General features: G+C 50.8%; 1 protein-coding gene across 1 annotated transcript; it reads left to right on the forward strand.

Annotated features, from left to right (window-relative positions):
* Window positions 1–292: 292 nt before the first annotated feature.
* On the forward strand, window positions 293–12578 carry LOC123030947. Its single transcript, XM_044445305.1, has 14 exons — window positions 293–325; window positions 604–848; window positions 1758–2026; window positions 2449–2626; window positions 3125–3220; window positions 4286–4415; window positions 5056–5246; window positions 5940–6001; window positions 7875–8003; window positions 9272–9571; window positions 9690–9816; window positions 10209–10304; window positions 11292–11427; window positions 11981–12578. Exons 3-14 carry the CDS (start codon window positions 1783–1785, stop codon window positions 12131–12133), a joined length of 1842 nt encoding a protein of 613 aa, XP_044301240.1. The 5' UTR covers window positions 293–325; window positions 604–848; window positions 1758–1782; the 3' UTR covers window positions 12134–12578.
* Window positions 12579–16036: the final 3458 nt, after the last annotated feature.

Genomic DNA, 16036 nt, shown 5'->3' on the forward strand with positions numbered 1-16036 from the left:
GTGGCGGCAGATGGTGCCTCTGAACACGTGCAGAGTGACCTCACTTCCCCCTCCGTCGGTTCTGGCCCTCCTGGAGTTATGGGCAAAAGGGAGTCAGTAATTCCGGGAGATTTCTAGGCAGATTCGGAGGAGCTGAACAACCAGCCCTGTGAAAAGATCTGGGACGCATGCCCACTGGGAAAAACGGTGCATATTTGCATAATAAATATTTGCACATGCAAACTGAGGCATGCGATAAAGCCCTGCCTTCAAAGGAGTCCGTCTCCTGTAGCAAGAAGCATATGGACAGGGAAGTCCTGGCGTTTGCTTTCAGAAAAAAATCCAGGTAGAAGATTCAAGGGGGGCTGCAGGAGGGGGGGCCCTGCGGGCCAAAAGCCAGCCCATCCAGGGGACCCGAGGCAACAGGGATTCCAAGGACTGCTGAACCTTTCTCAGCGAGTGCCCCTGGACAGCAGGAGGTGGGCATTGGACATCCAGGGATTCGGGGTGCCAAAAGAGGGGCTTGGGGGCCCAGCCCTAATGGGCCAGCCCCCAACATTGCTGGAAGTCCAGGGTCTGGCGGGCTGGCAAGCAGCTTGGAAAACACGGCACTTGTCTCCACAGTCAAGCCAGCTTCCAGGCCTTCCAGAGTTCCCGTCTCCGTCCTGTCCACCCAAAAGCTCCACCCAGTCCGGCAGAGGCGAGTCTCGGTGAGAGATCCAGGTTGGCGAGAAGCGTTTTCCAGCCCTCGGCTCTGCAACCTCTCCTGGAATCAGCCGGCCTGCCTGCCTGCCTTCCTCGCGTCCTTTCTCCCAAAGGGTCTGAGCGACCAGGAGTGCCAGGGCCCTCTTGTGCCCCTCTTAGCCCTGGTAAAGAGCTCAGACAGGGTGGGAGGGTCTTCTGAGAGGCTCTGGGGGGTTGCAGGTGGATTCCGTGGACTGGGAGCTTTCCAGGGCCACTCCAGGCACCAGGCTTGGCGGAGTGGAGAGAGTAACGCCAACCACATGCAGAATGACCTCTCTTCCGTTCATGACTTCCCAGAATTAGGCTTGCAAGCTGATCCAAACCCAAATCTGCGGCTCGGGATTAATTTTCTTGTCCTGCTCAGTGCCGCCCATAAACAACAACGGGGGCAGCAAGGCCTTTAGTGGGTTTTGTGAGTTGGCACAAGACAGCACTCACTCAACCCTCCTCGTGCTCGCGGCAGGTGCATGGGAGCCTTCTTGGCCTCTGTGGAAGGCTTGCCCAACAGCAGTTCTGTAAGGCAGCACAGCCCCACTCAAAGGGGCTGTCTCCAGCCTTCAGCGCCTGCCCCATTTTTTCTAAACAGGTGGGTCTCAAAGCAGTTTACATACAGAAGCACAGAAACAGAGCGAGTCAGAAGGGGCCTCCTGGGCCCTCTAGTCTGACCCTCGGCTCCAGCCGGCTCCGCTCACGACAAAAGCAACGCAAAACAAAGCAAAATCGATTCACAAATGCATTAAACTTGCTGCCGCAAGAACAGAGCATCGGAAAAGCAGGCTGTGCGTTTCCTGTGGGAAGCAAATGCCAGAAAATGGGATCTCTGAGGGCTGATACAGCGAGGCTTATGCTCCATTCCCCTCCCAGTTCAGAAGGAGCATCTGATCTGCCCGGCTGAGGCAGAATTCCAACCAGAGTCTTCCAGGTTCGTTGCTTCCCTGGGATTCAGGGTGCAGCTTCCCCGTCGAAGATGTCTGGTCATTAGCCACTCCCAGCTCATGGTAACGCTGTGCATTTCTTCTGGTTCTTTCCTGCAGGGAGCCAAGCGATCTTGGAAGGAAGATGGCCACTCTTGGAGATTTGCCGGAACATTTGTTGCTGGACGTCCTGTCCTTTGTGCCTTCGAGGGACCTGATTCTCAGCTGCCGGCTGGTGTGCCTGCACTGGCGAGCCCTGGTGGACATGCCAGTTCTCTGGAAGCGCAAATTCCAACAGAAAGGCAAGGACTCCGACGAGAAAGAACTGAAAGCCTTCTACATTCTCTGCCACCTGGAGAAGAACTTAATCAGCAACCCTTGTGGTGAAGGTATTTGTGCCTGCTTGCCCGCGATGCAAGCTATTTGTTTACTTAAATGTAAATTTCCCAGACTTAAGAGACATGTAACAACCACCATCCACCCATCCAGTCATTCAGTCATTTCTACAGTGCCCAATAGCTGAAGCTTTCTGGGAAGATTACTGTTCATAAAAGTAATCCGATAAAATACCATGAAAACTTTGCAAAATGCAAACAGAATGAAAAACAGCTAAACAGGCAAGAAGGGACAACCCTGTCAAAACATCTGGGTTGCTTAATCCCCTCAAGCTGTTAAATATTCCTGTATTGCTAATTACAAGGAATTATTTGTAAAAATAAGCTCATTTATTTTTGGGGGCAAACTTCACACCGCAACAATCACACCCACTCCGCCTTCACTGCCTGTCTTTTTTCTCTCCCACCCCCCACAGAGGGCTTGGACTTCTGGGAAACCAGGACATCCCCAGAAGGCCAGTGGAAAATCGAGGAAATATCGGAAAACGACTCATTGGAAATTGAAACGACTGACGTCCTTCTGAGAAATATTTATATAAAAGATGAAGACATTCCCTACCAGCACATTAAGAAATGCTTCGCTGCATATAATGGGTGAGAAGGAGGCCCACGTTTGGGGCTGGGATTTTTGGAGATGGAGAAGTAATTTTCCTTTCTTTCCTGATGGGAATTCTCACGTGAACCCTATGTGAGCCTTCCTGCAGAAACAGACCTTCCAAACTCCCCAAAAGAAAGAGAGAATCTGGCCTCAGGGTAGATGTTCCAACCCTAATCAAGATGTAAATAGATATTTTTTCAGATCTAACAGTATCAAATTTATCCCATCTCCTGGTCAAAACGCCTTTCAGCAAAGAAACCCTTCTCAGCTCCTTCCATTCTTCACTTTCTCCGGATGTTTCAGCCACAGGAAATAGAGCTTTGCCCAAGAATAAAAATGCAGGAAATGCATGGCTGCAGGCCAGCTTCCCACCACATTCTGCAGCCTGCTTCCCACAGAGACCCCCCAGATAAGAGGAGGGAGCCCATGTGCAGAGTGGGGGCACATAAACGGCGAAGAGGGGCTGCCGCTAATTCTCTGATGTTGTGCCGCAGGCTCGGCATCAAGTCTCAGTGGGTCACCTTGAAGGACCACGGCTACTGGGACGAGCTGATCGACGAGATCAACCCCACGATCGTGGTGAAGGACTGGTGCGTCGCGTCACATCCCGCCCTCGCCCTGAGGGTGGGCCCCCCGGGAGGGTGGGGGCCCAGGGGCGCTTCTGGGAGGGAAGCGGAACCGTGCAAGAGAGCCGAACGATGGTTGCGGTTCATTAAAGGGGAAGAGGAGGAGGTCTAAGTGGACTGGGCTGCAGGACCTTGGACAGCTCCGGGGCAGCCATGTTGCTCCCGCACAGTCAGGCCTCAGCAAATGTGCCTCGGCAGGCCCTGGGGCCCATCCAGGCCCTGCCTTCCCACAAGTGCCCGCTTGAAGGATTAATTTTTGCTCAGCTGAAGGAAAAGGAGGGATATTTCTGAGCCTCCTCACTGGCTGGAAGGAGATTTCGGAAAGCCACCACTGATCAGAGCTCTCCATGGAAGCAGAAAGGAGATGGAGCAATATAGCTATAGAATAACATCAACAACAGCCATTTTTTCTTTCCTCACAGTCGCATTTTCTATTTTCCATTTTTTCCCTTCCTTTTCTGTTTAGTTTATGAGGTTTAGTTTTATATGGTTTTAAGAACTGTGGTTTTATTATTGTACTATTTTAATTTGATACTATGTAAGCCATCCTGAGCGCTTGTTGAAAGGATGGGATACACATGTTTGTAATAATAATAATAATAATAATAATTATTATTATTATTAATAGGCAATTCACAACAAATCACAAAAACACGCAGGCACAACTTACAGTAAAATTCAGCATAAAATGTTTCCAGTATGCCACACTTTTTAAAACAAGAGCTGCTGGAAGAATAGACGACTTTCCTAGGCAGCTTAGAGAGGCAAGCAGTTCAAGTCAGGACAGGTGTCTATGAGTTTCTTCCGCAGGATTGGGGCCCCCTCCCTCCCCAAAAACTCCCCAGGGGAACAACATACCTCAGCAGCCCCAAGGATTTGTCTCTGCACCCCAAGCCGGGAGCCCATGGCAGGTGTGGGTCTCGCTCTGTGCGTCATCCGCTTGGAGAGTCCTGCTGGAATATTGCTTAAGCAGAGTATGAATCCCATAATGCGTAAATAATCCCTCTCTCCCCCATTTCCTCCGAACAGGTATTACTACACCCACCGTTGCTACTACCGACTGTGTGTGAAACTGCTGTCGGCCGAATTTGCAGTCCTTCAGGAATACTGCTCTGGAGATGAGTACAAATGCGACTTGAAAGACAATGAATGGCGGGAGGTAAAGTGAATACTGGTTGAAAGTGTGGCTTGGATGGGGGACCCCATTGCAGCCGACGTGGGACCCCCCCGGGGAGAAACGGCAGCCATGTCTCGGACTGCTTAGAAAAGCCACGTGACGGAAGACATGATGGCGTAGATCGAAGGCTGCCTGATGCAGAGGAGGTGGATGGGGGGCATTTCCCTTCAGCTCCCCCAATACCAGAACCCTAAATGGGTCATCTTAAAAAGGATTCTTGGTGGGAGATTCAAGACACGTCAAAGGAAGGGCTCCCCCACGCAGCACGGAGATAAATGATGGCATTCACTTCCGCATGATGGCCACCAGTTTGCATGGCTTGAGAAGAGGACCGGGCGGATCCGTCATGGAGGATGGGCTATGGCTCTCCGCAGTATCAGAAGCAGTGTGCCAACCGCAGTTGCCGGGGAACATGGGCGGCAGGCACTCCCGTCCTGCTTGTGCGATCCTTGCAGCAGCTGATGGCCACTGCAACAGGGCAGGGATGGGCTTGGTGGTCCGATCCAGTACAGCTCCTCCCAAGTTCTCACGTTCCTAGCAAGGGCTGTTCCTGCTCCCCTTCTCCTTCTGCCTCAGCCCAAACCCAACAATTCCTCTTTCCCTCCCTCCTCTTTGCACGCAGGTTTCGTGCACTTTCAACAGCTGCCCTCCGGGAGTTCGCCACATCCTCTTTCAACACCAGGGCCAACACATTAACCTGAGCCACTCCAGGGGCAGGATGAGAATCACCAAAAGCAGCATCACGGTCGGCCCGTTTTCTTGCTATCAGTTCTTACGCCTCGACACGCGAAGGTCTAATATCTCCAGCCAACGGTAAACTCTTTTGGAGCACCTTCACACACAAAGACATATCCCAGTCTCACTTCGACCTGGTTATTCGCTCTCTTTCTCTCTCTCCCAATTTTGTCCCCAGGTTTCAAACGACTCTGCCCAACACCTCCACTGCAGGTCACCTAAAGACAGACTGAGGAAGCCCTCACCATCTGCCCGGTTTCTTTGGACAAATCCGTATTTGGGCAAATGAAGTTGTCATGACGAAAACCGATCACTGGATTTAAAAACGGGGAGCCCTTTCTGGGGGTCATGGTCTCCAACGAGCTCCATTTCCCTCATGATGTCCGTCAGCTGCTCTGGCCTACATTTGAGCCAAGCATATTTCTGGGTATTTAAACAGGACAAAACAAGACTCCAGGGTTTTTATAGGGGGAAGGCTAGGATGAAGATGGGAATGGACTCCTGCATTGAGGTCCTTTCAGACAGTGGAGGTTCGTCTGCTTTCACAGCGCGATCTGGAGGGACACAAAACCAAGTACGTTTTTGGTTACAACCTTCTGGACATAATTTTCTTTCCAGAGCAGCAAAGTCTCTGCATCTCTGGATAACTCTAGACTTACTTGTGAAGCTCTTTGGATTCTTGGAAGTGAGGCCTGGACCCAGGTAACACAGTGAAGATCCTAAAGCCGGAATAAATCTCTCTCTGCATGTTTTCCCCCCGTCTTTTTGTAGAATTCGTGTCTTTGACTGCCTGGGCTGGCTTCTGCAGGAATATTTCAAGCTCCTTGTCCTGCGTTCTGGGCCATAAAGAGCACACCTGCAAAACCGTATGATTTCTTAGAAACAGAGAAACAGAGTGAGTCAGAAGGGGTCTCCTGAGCCATCTAGTCTGACTCCCGGCTCCTGCCAGCTCCACTCACGACATGCCTCCCATGTGCATGTCCAAAGAGTTTCAGAAGAGTGTAACTGTTAAAATTCTACCATGGGGTTTCCTGGAATAAAGGGGTCTCACTGACTGGGGGGTGTCCATTTTGTAAGGCCAGCCTGTGTGTTTGACAAATTGGGTGCACAACACAGAGAATAAAAGGACCATTCTTTGGATAGTTTGTGCAATGTATCGCTTTGGGCATCACTCTGGGGAAAAAGCAGTTCCCCGATGCCCTTTGTACTCTGCTTGTATAGATACCGACTTATTTAAATATTTGTGGTGTAGCGAACTCTGCCCCATGAAAGGGCTTGCCAAAATAAAGCTGTAAAAGCCCCCATCCTGTGCATATTTAGACAGAAGAGAAGGCCTGCAACTCTCGGCACACGCCGGCCAGTTTTCCCCGGAATGTGCATGCAGATACATGTTCAGTCTTTTAAGGAAAAAATCGACTCCTTATGGGGTTTCCTGCAAACGACTTGCACAATCGCTGCTTTAGCATCGGGGTCTCTTGCTGCCAGGGTCCGTCAGGGGTCAGGCTTGGGGGCCAAGGGGAGCCAGTTTTCCATCCCACAGGGTCATGCACTCGGGTCCAAAGGCTGCCTCGGAGGAGCAAAAGGGAAGCTCCATTGCAGAACTGCAGGAGACCCCAAACTTCCCTCACTCCACCTTTTGCATGAACTAGGTCTTGCAGGTTTCAAATTCCACTAGAAGCCAAGCCACATGGTCCTAGAGGAAGTACAAAGTGAAATGCATCACAAGACCAATCTAGCTTCTCTCTTTCCATGCTCTGCTCTGCTCTTCAAATTCCCCAAAAGACTGGTGTGGTTTTAACTAGCTTTGTGCACAAATGGCCTCCAATTTTTTATTTAGGTTTGCAGAAACAGAGCAATAAGCTCACTGCATTTTCTGAGGGGGTAGATAAATTCTCCCAATAGGTTCTCATGGGTAAGGGTCCCTTTTGGCTTGTTTCGCTTTTCCCTTAACGCTTTTGGGCGTGGGGTTTTTGCTGCTACTGGAAGCCACGTGTCAAAACCGGGTTGGCTTCTTGGCCCCCATTTTGCACTGAACACAGTGCAGGTGTGAAGAGGAGGTACGGGATTCCAGTTGCAGGAATGCACGGAGCTGGTGCCGAAATGGAAGAATCGGAGCGCTGACCCTGGTGGACCATCTTCCCAACACCACGTCTGCTTTTCCAGTTTCATTTCTTGTAAAGCAAACCCACCATCCTGTCTGTACCCTTCTTGGACAACCATTTCATGTTGGTCAGTCTGGCCTATGAAGACGCCTGCTCTGCGGCTACACTCCGAATCCTATGATGCAACGGTGACAGAGTTTTATTTTCGTCACACACACACATTTCTCTCATCCTCTCTCTTATATATATTGCCTTTGTTTGCTGTTTTTAATGTGTTTATCATAAACTTCCAAGTGAATCTTATTATATCTAGGCAGAAAAAAAATAATCTCTCAACATGGCCGGACTTACATCTAAATTCTAAATACGTCCTATTGTAAAGCTTCAGGCACTGCTCCTTTCTGCTTGCTCCCTCCCTTGCTTGGTGCCAAGTCCTGGTTAGGACAAAATGTTCCTAATCCCCATCCTTCTACCCTTTCTTGGGGCTTTTTTCAACGTGTTTTCTCACTTTCTTCGTTTTCATTGGTCCTCCAAAGCACACCCGGAAGGCCTCCAACCAAGAGATGGGAGGCGCCTCTTTGCTTTCGTGATCTCTGCTTCGCAGCCCGGCCGAGGGCTTTCCACGCGCTGACAGCTGCTGCTTTGCATTTTCTCCTTTCGCGATCTGCTTTCGGCTGGGGGCCCCTCGGGGCAGAGCCCCTTGCCCCCGGTTCTGCGCCCCTTCCTAGATCAGGTAGCGCCCCATCCCCAGGAGGGCCGGGATGCGAGGAGGAGGGCTGGGGGGAGATCCTTAGGACACCCAAGGATCGGGGGGGGGGCGCCGCGTGGCTTCTCCGCACCGCGCCTGGGACCTCCGCGCAACAGCTGTGCACGTGAGAACGCAAAACGCCTGGCCGGATCAGCGTTAAGAAGCGGGCGAGGTGAGGCCGGCTGTCTGGCATTTCCTCTTTCTGGTGACCCCTCGGGGCGGGGATTGGCGTGCCTTGTTTTGCTCCACAAAATAGTGGAGGGAACACCCTTCCTCTAGGAGGGCTTGCAAGGGCCAGGGGGCCGGGCCGGGGCCTCAGCCCCCACCAGACGACGGGGTAGGGGGCACAAGGGAGGCCGCCCCCGCCCCGCTCCTCTTTTCTGAAAGGGAAAGCGAAAATAGCAGGGGTTTTCCTGCCAAGCAAGAAAGGAAGCCCCAGATCTGGGCACCAAGATTTAAGAAGGATGCAGGAAAATTAGAGGAGGGCAACAAAAACGATCCGGGGTTTGGAAACGCTGCCCTGTGAGGAGAGACTGAGAGAACTGGGCATGTTTGGCCTTGAGAAGAGAAGATTGAGAGGGGACAAGATATTCCTCTAGAAGTACCTCCAAGGCTGTCCCAAAGAGGAAGGTCAAGATCTCACTGATACCAGAGTGCAGGACATGGAATAATCAATTCAAGTTGCAACAGCCCAGATTCAGGCTGGACTTCAGGAAAAGCTTCCTCAGGGTCAGAGCAATGCAACACTAGAACCAGCTGCCTGGTGAAGTGGCGGGCTCTCCCTCACTGGAGACATTAAAAAAGAACCTGGACAGCCATCCAAGTGGGATGGTGTGACTTGGTGTCCTGCAACAGCAGGGGGCTGGACTAGATGGCCTTCATGGCCCCTTCCAGCTCTACTTTTCCAACTCTGGATTCTCTGATTTTCTGAAACAGCAACCCAGTGAAAAGAAGGAGAAGTGACCCAAGAGGGGACAGCCCAGTCTTCACTTCCCACAAAAGCTCTCTTGGCTGCATTAAGCAGTGCATTTCTAGGCCCACTTTCAGGGACAACTGTCAATTTATGCTTCAATGGGCTCTGTTAAGAGTGGACAACCCTGCAAGGTTGCTGTGCACACGGTTTCTCTCTTGCATGTGCAACCCTCCAGAAGTGCAGATGAGTTTAAAATCACACACACTCAAACACACACTCTCTGCTATATGCAGCCGGGCCTGACCCCTCTTTGCTTTTTCTCTCCCTCCCCTCCCACCAGCGGCTCTTCTTCCCAGCTGCCCAGGCCTTCCCAAAAGAGGAATGGTGAACATCAGAGACTTACCCGAAGACATCCTGATGGATGTGCTGGTTCGGGTCCCTGCCAGGGAATTGGTCCGCAGCTGTCGGCTGGTCTGTACGCTCTGGCGGGACGTGGTCGACCTCCCAAGCCTTTGGAAGCGCAAGTTGCAAGACGAGGGGTACGACCTTCGGACGTCAGAGAGGAACCTGCCTGACTGGCGGACTTGCTACTTCCTGTGGACCCTGAAGAAGAACTTGATCAGGAATCCGTGTGCTGAAGGTATGTCCCAGGCCGGGCTGTGTCCCCCATGAGCATCCTGGGAATTGTAGTTCCATGGAGGGGCTGATTTTCTCTCTGCTTTCTTTATCGCTTTGTTTTTGGTACCCTTTTTCTACAGAGGGTTTTGACTTCTGGGAAAAAGAATCCAACGGCGGCGATGGATGGAAGATCGAGACGCTCCCCGGAGACCACGGAAGGGTCTTTCCTCATCCGAATGTCCAGAAGTACTTCGTCACGTCCTACGGGTGAGGATCATGTCCTTGTTCAAGTGAGGATTCGGCACTTCCCCGCTGCTTTCCACCCACACTGGGCAGGTGCCTTGCCTTGCCCGCTTTCAGCGTCTGGGCGCGACCAGAAAATGGCTCCCGACTCGCAGCATGCTGGGAGTCCCATGACCACACGCAGCGTCTGTTCTGCCTTCGCATTTCCTCGTGCAGAGAAAGCGCACACACGACGAAGACGGAGATACAAACAGGATGCCCCACGAGGACCCCTCTCACCCACGTCCCTGCGCAAGTCGGGGTGCTGTCTGAGTGTGCGGGGATTATATTTGGGCGTTAAGCTTGGGGCTGAGCCTCGATTTAGGCTGGAATGTGCCAGACAAGCGCCCTAACGTCTCGGCTGTGTCCCCACTCAGGGCCTGCATCAAAACCCAGCTCGTCACCCTGAAGGAGCACGGCTACTGGGACCAGCTGATGGATGAAATCAGGCCGGATATTGTAGTGAAGGACTGGTCAGTATAGACTGGTTGGGCTTGGGAAGTGAAGGGTCGGACCATTCCACGTTCTGCCTCACAGGACGCTGCAGGGATGTTGCAGCAGCTGGACCAGGCCCAGCTGCCATACAGCGAAGGGGAACCGAGGCTGGAGAGCAGAGGACTCCAGAGTCTTCTCCTGGCGTGACAATTAAGCTTTGAAAAAAGAAAACTTCCTCCATTGCCTTGGGATGTCCTTGGGCCAGGGCGAAAGCAAAACAAACCGGCTGTGTCAATTCACCCGGGAGAGAGACGTAACAACCCCCAGGCAACTATTTCTAAATAGCTAGAGCTGCTTGAGCAAATGTTGCTTTGGTGCAGATTCGTTTCCAACAGGCCAGGGAGGGTGAACTTTTTACACGCCTGGCAACGCTGCCAGGCCGCCGAGCTAGCCGGATGCCCCAAAGGGAAGCCCCTGAGCAGGGCCTGAGAGCGAGGGCACCCCACCCCCTGTTCCCCGGCGCTTGGGACCAAACAATGCCCGAGGGAGACGTTGGCAGCCGTTGTAACTCTGAGCCACTGCTCCTCCTTGAGAGCAAGGCAATCCCTTTGCACGGCGGCGTGCAAACCGTGTGTGTTCTCGGGTGTAGCCACCGGCACCACCTTGTCTCTGTGCCGCCCTGGCTGGAGACCCCCGAAACACCAAGGCGGCGAGGGTGGGCCTGTGCACTGCTCCGTTCATTGCCACTGAGATGCAATTCAGTGGCAATTTAATGTTTATAGTTTTAATTATAATTATTTAACTAATTGTGGTAAGCCGCCCCGAGGCTTCGGCGAATGGGGCGGCGTAAAAATGTTTTAATAAATAATAAATAAATAAATTCCCGGCATCGCTCGCCCTCGGCCACGCTGGCCAGGGCTGGTGAGAGCGCGGCCCCCCAGGACTTCCTGCTGGGGTGACCCCACCGCAGTCTAACACACAATGTCCTCCTGTCGTTCTCTCCCCCGCACGAAACGCCAACCCAGGTATGCGGCCCGCTTTGATTGTGGCTGCCTCTACAAGCTCCGCGTGAAGCTTCTCTCGGTCGACTACATTGTCCTTCACGAATACCTGCCTGAGGATGTGTTCATTGAGCAGTGGAGTAACGCGGAGTGGCACGAGGTACGGGAACGGCGTGGGGGGCGAGGCGGGCGATTCTCCGCATCCTCAGGGCGACTTTGGATGCAGCTTGCCGCAGTGACGCCAGGCTTCTCGGGCCTGGCTGAAAATATAAACTTGTCGCGGTGTGAGACTGTCATGGCTCACACTTGCCGAGTGCAGCTTTCTCCAGGGTGGCACACTCTGGATGCATTGGACTACAGTTCCCATGATCCCCAGGCAAGGGGGTGATGGGAGTTGTAGTCCAGGGTATCCAGAGGACGCTGGAAAGGGTGGATGAACTTGACAGGCGGTCTTATGGAAGATGGGACCAGAAAGAAGTTTGCATGATCGAAGCGTCTTTAGATTGTGTTTAGACTGATTTAGATGTGTTTAGATTGTGAGTTTAATTGGCATTTTATCGTACAGAATGGATGCTGTGCTTTACTTTGTTTTATCATAAGACTGTCTTGAGACTATTTGGCAGTGGATGGTATAGAAAAGTTTTCAATCAATCAATCAATGTCTTCCACTTCTTTCTCTCTCTCTCTCTCTCCCCTTCTGCCACTGGCTTCAGGTTTCGTACACGTTTCACAACTACCCTCCCGGCGTCCGACACATCCTCTTTTGCCACGGGGGCCACGACATACAGTTCTGGGCAGGCTGGTACGGCGTCCGAGTGACCAACAGCAGCATCTCCATTGAGCCAGAGGTGGCCGATTCCTCCTGAGACCCGTCGCCGCCTTGAGACACATGCAGACAGCAACAGCTGATGCATGTATGAGAAAAGCGCCCCTTGGGGGAGGACAGCTGTTCCACCCACTCAAGGGTGGTGGTTAGCCGTAGAGCGCCCTATTTCTGGTCTATAATCCCAGCTGGAGCTGACTGGCTGGCCCATGTGCCATAAAGGGACACCTTCTCGGCTGCCCGTGGTACCAAGCAGCAGGCTGTTTGGGAAGTGGAACAAGGAAAAAACACGGAGGAGCCACAGTGGCGGAATGTGGCCAGGTTTGCTCGATCGGGTTAGGAAACGGGCGACGTGGATGCACCACCGAGCCAGCAAAGGCTCAAAGGTTACCACGGCACAGTAGCACATCATGCAGTGGTTCTTGGAAAAAGAGTTGTTCTCTTGTCTTTTGGCAACCCGCGCATAAATAAAACGGTTCAAACACCCACTTGCATGAGTCCAGAAACTTGCTCGGTTTAGCACTAGCCCATGTGACCAAAAGAAAACACAAGGACCACATACACAGGAATGGAGAGGTGAAGAAAGCAGGGAAGCTGGGAATGGTGTGTGTGTGTCGCAGAAGTGGACAGATGGGGTGGGGGATAGAGATGCAAAAAAAAAAAAAAGATGGAATAAACTGCAGCCCAAACTTTCTTCAAAGATTGTCTGCCCATAGAAAAGTGCTTTTGAAAAGAAATTCGCGAGTGCAGAACATGTTGGAGAAATTCTCATGAATTGGGTTTCTCACACTTTCCTTGTGACCAAGGGGTGTGTGAGAGTGACCTGCCTTTCATTGTACGATCTTCTTGGGCACCTGCAGTCTCCTTGGCTTTCTGCGGGCACCTAAAGCCAGAGAAGGCATCTAAAGGAAACTCTAGGGGGGCTTTTTCAACTCCGGAAATGCCGGCAGTCCAGAAACCCGCATGGTTCACCAGGAGAACTGAGACAGAAAGCAGATGCACCCAGTCTGTCCAGCTTGCATCGATTGGGGAAGCTCCAAAACTTCACCTTCCTGTTTCCAATGCCAGCATAAAAGTAGAGAACATCTACTTAGAGGCATTGCAAAATGACTATTTTTGTATTTTTCGTCCCAAAAAGGAGAGAGCGGTCACATTTCTCCTCTAGTTCAGGCTTGATATCGAAAAAGGCTGTTCTATTTCGGGAGCTAAGTCAGAAGTAGGCGGGAAATACTACTGCTGATTCATTCACAGCACGTAGAAAGCCCTAGCGATTTGACCACATCTAAAACAGGAAAGAAAAAAAAGTGGCGATAGTCACTTTGAAACCTGAACTGCCGATTAGATCGTTGCCACTCTTCACTTTATTTATGTTGACGGATAGCGGCAACGGCTGGGTCAGTGGCAGCGGCGCGATGTGCGCATGCGTGCGACGGTGCTGGCTTCCTGTGGTCCTTTGGAGCGACTCACCTTGGCTGTTGCCATGGCGACGCGTCCCGGCGGGACTGCGGCCGCATCAGGGATGCTCTCCTGGCAGTAGAACAATAGCTGCTCTTCACACAATACATACAAGGCCACGCGCATTCTCGTGCCCGTTATTGTGGGTCGCTGTCACGTCACGACCTGCTGTTCTTCCCAAACAGTAAAATAAAAAGTTTAATGCCCACATGCAAGTTTATTGTTTTAAGAGAAGCAACAGGATGTGATACCTTCTCTTGTAAACATCAATGCATACCAACCTACTACCTGGTGCTGACCTGATGTCCTGGGGACTATAACCCCCATCCAGCATGGTCATTGTTTGGGATGATGGGAACTGTAGTCCAAAACTTCTGGGGCTCAAGGATGTCAAAGTGACACATCAACAGGACAAGTCATTGTGGCATGTGCATGAAACCAGTGCTGATTATTTTTATCATCCATCTCACCTATTCAACTCCAGTCCTTCCTCCAAAGTGGCTTACATTTTATCCGCAAAGCAGCTCTCTGGGGCAAGCTGGAATGAAAGTTATTGATGCTCCTGAGACCAGCCAGCAAATGGAGCACTGGCTAAAGAATGTATTCAAAGCATTTGTTTAAATCAGATATGCCTTGTTTGTGCCATCTTAATCCTTACAAAGTGCTTGGAGTCTCAATGAGAAACGCAAAAACAAAAAATCAAAGATATTTCCAAAATATTGGGTCCATCCAGGTGAAAACAACAGAAAGGAATTGTGCTGCTCTTTTGACTTTTCTTGCATCACCAAAGAAGCAGTGGGAAATAAGAGGCATACAAATACATCATGATACTTGGGAAATATAAAAGTCATATGGATGAGAGATTGCACAAAAAGAACCTCACCTCCTCTGAAAGTATCTCAGGCAAACACTCTTTGACATCCGAATGGCCAGCCTGCTCATATTTGGCAATATCAATTGACCCCTGGCAATCCTATCAAATTTTAATCCAGAGGTAGTCAAATTCTCACATTTCTCCTTCCGCAGATTTTTTCTTTAAAATTTCCCAGTTGTACAAAAGACAGTAATTCCACACTTCAAATAAACTTTTAGTTCTGTTTTTAAGTTAGCATATATCAGTTGCACATATGAAATACTACTACTCCTCATCATCGTCATCATCTTTTTCCTCTTGTAAGGAACCCATGGTGACCTACATGGTCCTCCTCTCCATTTTACGCTCACAACAACCCTGTGAGGAAGGTTATGGCAAGAGTCAGTGACTCAGGTTTCCTGGCCGATCAGAGATGGGGTCTCCAAAGCCCCAGTTAAAACTCCAACTGGTACCTTGCATACTTTTCAAAGACCTGGTCACTTGCACAAAGAATTGCATCCTTTGCACAAAGAATGATGTGTTTTGTGCAAAGAAGGCACTTGGGTTCCCCAGCGCTTGTACACAGCTCAGCTTGCTTCCTGGCCAGAGCAGATGGCAGGAAAGAAGTCCAGTCAGGCCTGATCTTCGGATACCTGGAATTGTGCTACATAAAAATGATCCGTCTTAATCCACCTGCACACGGCTCTGGTGACTCACCTGTCCGTTTGGCCGATGGCTTCCGAAGTACTTTGTTCGGCTTCTGAGAGATGAAAGGAACTTCCGAATGGGATCGGTTTGGCAGAATGCTTTGGAGATGAAAAGCGTGATGGGAAACATAACATATAATTAAGGACGTTTTTTATTATTTTTGCTTCTCAGAGAGTAAGAGGCTGAATGAATATTTCTTCTGACAACTCCTATGATATAAATAGCCACCTAGATTTACAACACCCAGGTGTAGCAACTGTCTTGGATACTTTTCACTTGCTCTTTTCCAGCTTCTTTTATCACCCATGAATCATGGCTTCTTGTCTTCCTTCCATACCTTTTTATTTCTTGGTGCAAATGATCCTCTCTTTTGCTCAGCATGACAAGAATCTGCCGTTGTCACATGGTATCCACTGAACTCCTGGTTTTCCATCTGATCCAACTCACTTCCCTACTCAGCAGCTTATATACACGTAAGTTGCTGTACAGGTTCTCTTTATCATCGCTACATTAATGAGCTGGCGTGGCACCATTTCATCCCAACATTAATGAGCCGGTGTGTCATTCTCAGGCAAGTTTGCCTCGCAAAATGGTTTCAGTACCTCCTCCAACTTGTTTATGTATTGGGCTGCAGGAGAAGGCATTGCTCGTCATTCCCGGGAAGAATCTCGTGCCAGTGGTTGGTCTGTACCGGGGATGGAGGTATTCCACCAAAGCAGAGACGAGGCTGGGATTTTGTCATTTTTGTCCTCACGGATCCCCGCCAGGCGTGGAGGCCTATCCAGGATCTTTGGAAGGAGCTGAAGCTGAAGGTGAGCAGAATAATTTTCCCTCTGTGGAAGAAAGACAAGCATCAGGATGGAAGTGGTGCAGGCAGCCTTCGAGGATGGCTGAGTGAGGGCACTCGGAGTCTTTGCTGCAGAGGAGTGA

Source organism: Varanus komodoensis, unplaced genomic scaffold (assembly GCF_004798865.1).
Source record: "Varanus komodoensis strain SLA01 unplaced genomic scaffold, ASM479886v1 scaffold48, whole genome shotgun sequence".
Classification (NCBI taxonomy): Eukaryota; Metazoa; Chordata; class Lepidosauria; order Squamata; family Varanidae; genus Varanus; species Varanus komodoensis.

What these genes read in the sequence shown, in the direction of transcription:
- LOC123030947 (XM_044445305.1), top strand. Translation starts at nt 1,783, where the DNA reads ATGGCCACTCTTGGAGATTTGCCGGAACATTTGTTGCTGGACGTCCTG. An exon ending in TGCTTCGCTGCATATAATGG is followed by an intron (nt 2,627 to 3,124) that starts GTGAGAAGGAGG and finishes GTTGTGCCGCAG; the next exon opens with GCTCGGCATCAAGTCTCAGT. An exon ending in TCTAATATCTCCAGCCAACG is followed by an intron (nt 5,247 to 5,939) that starts GTAAACTCTTTT and finishes GTCTTTTTGTAG; the next exon opens with AATTCGTGTCTTTGACTGCC.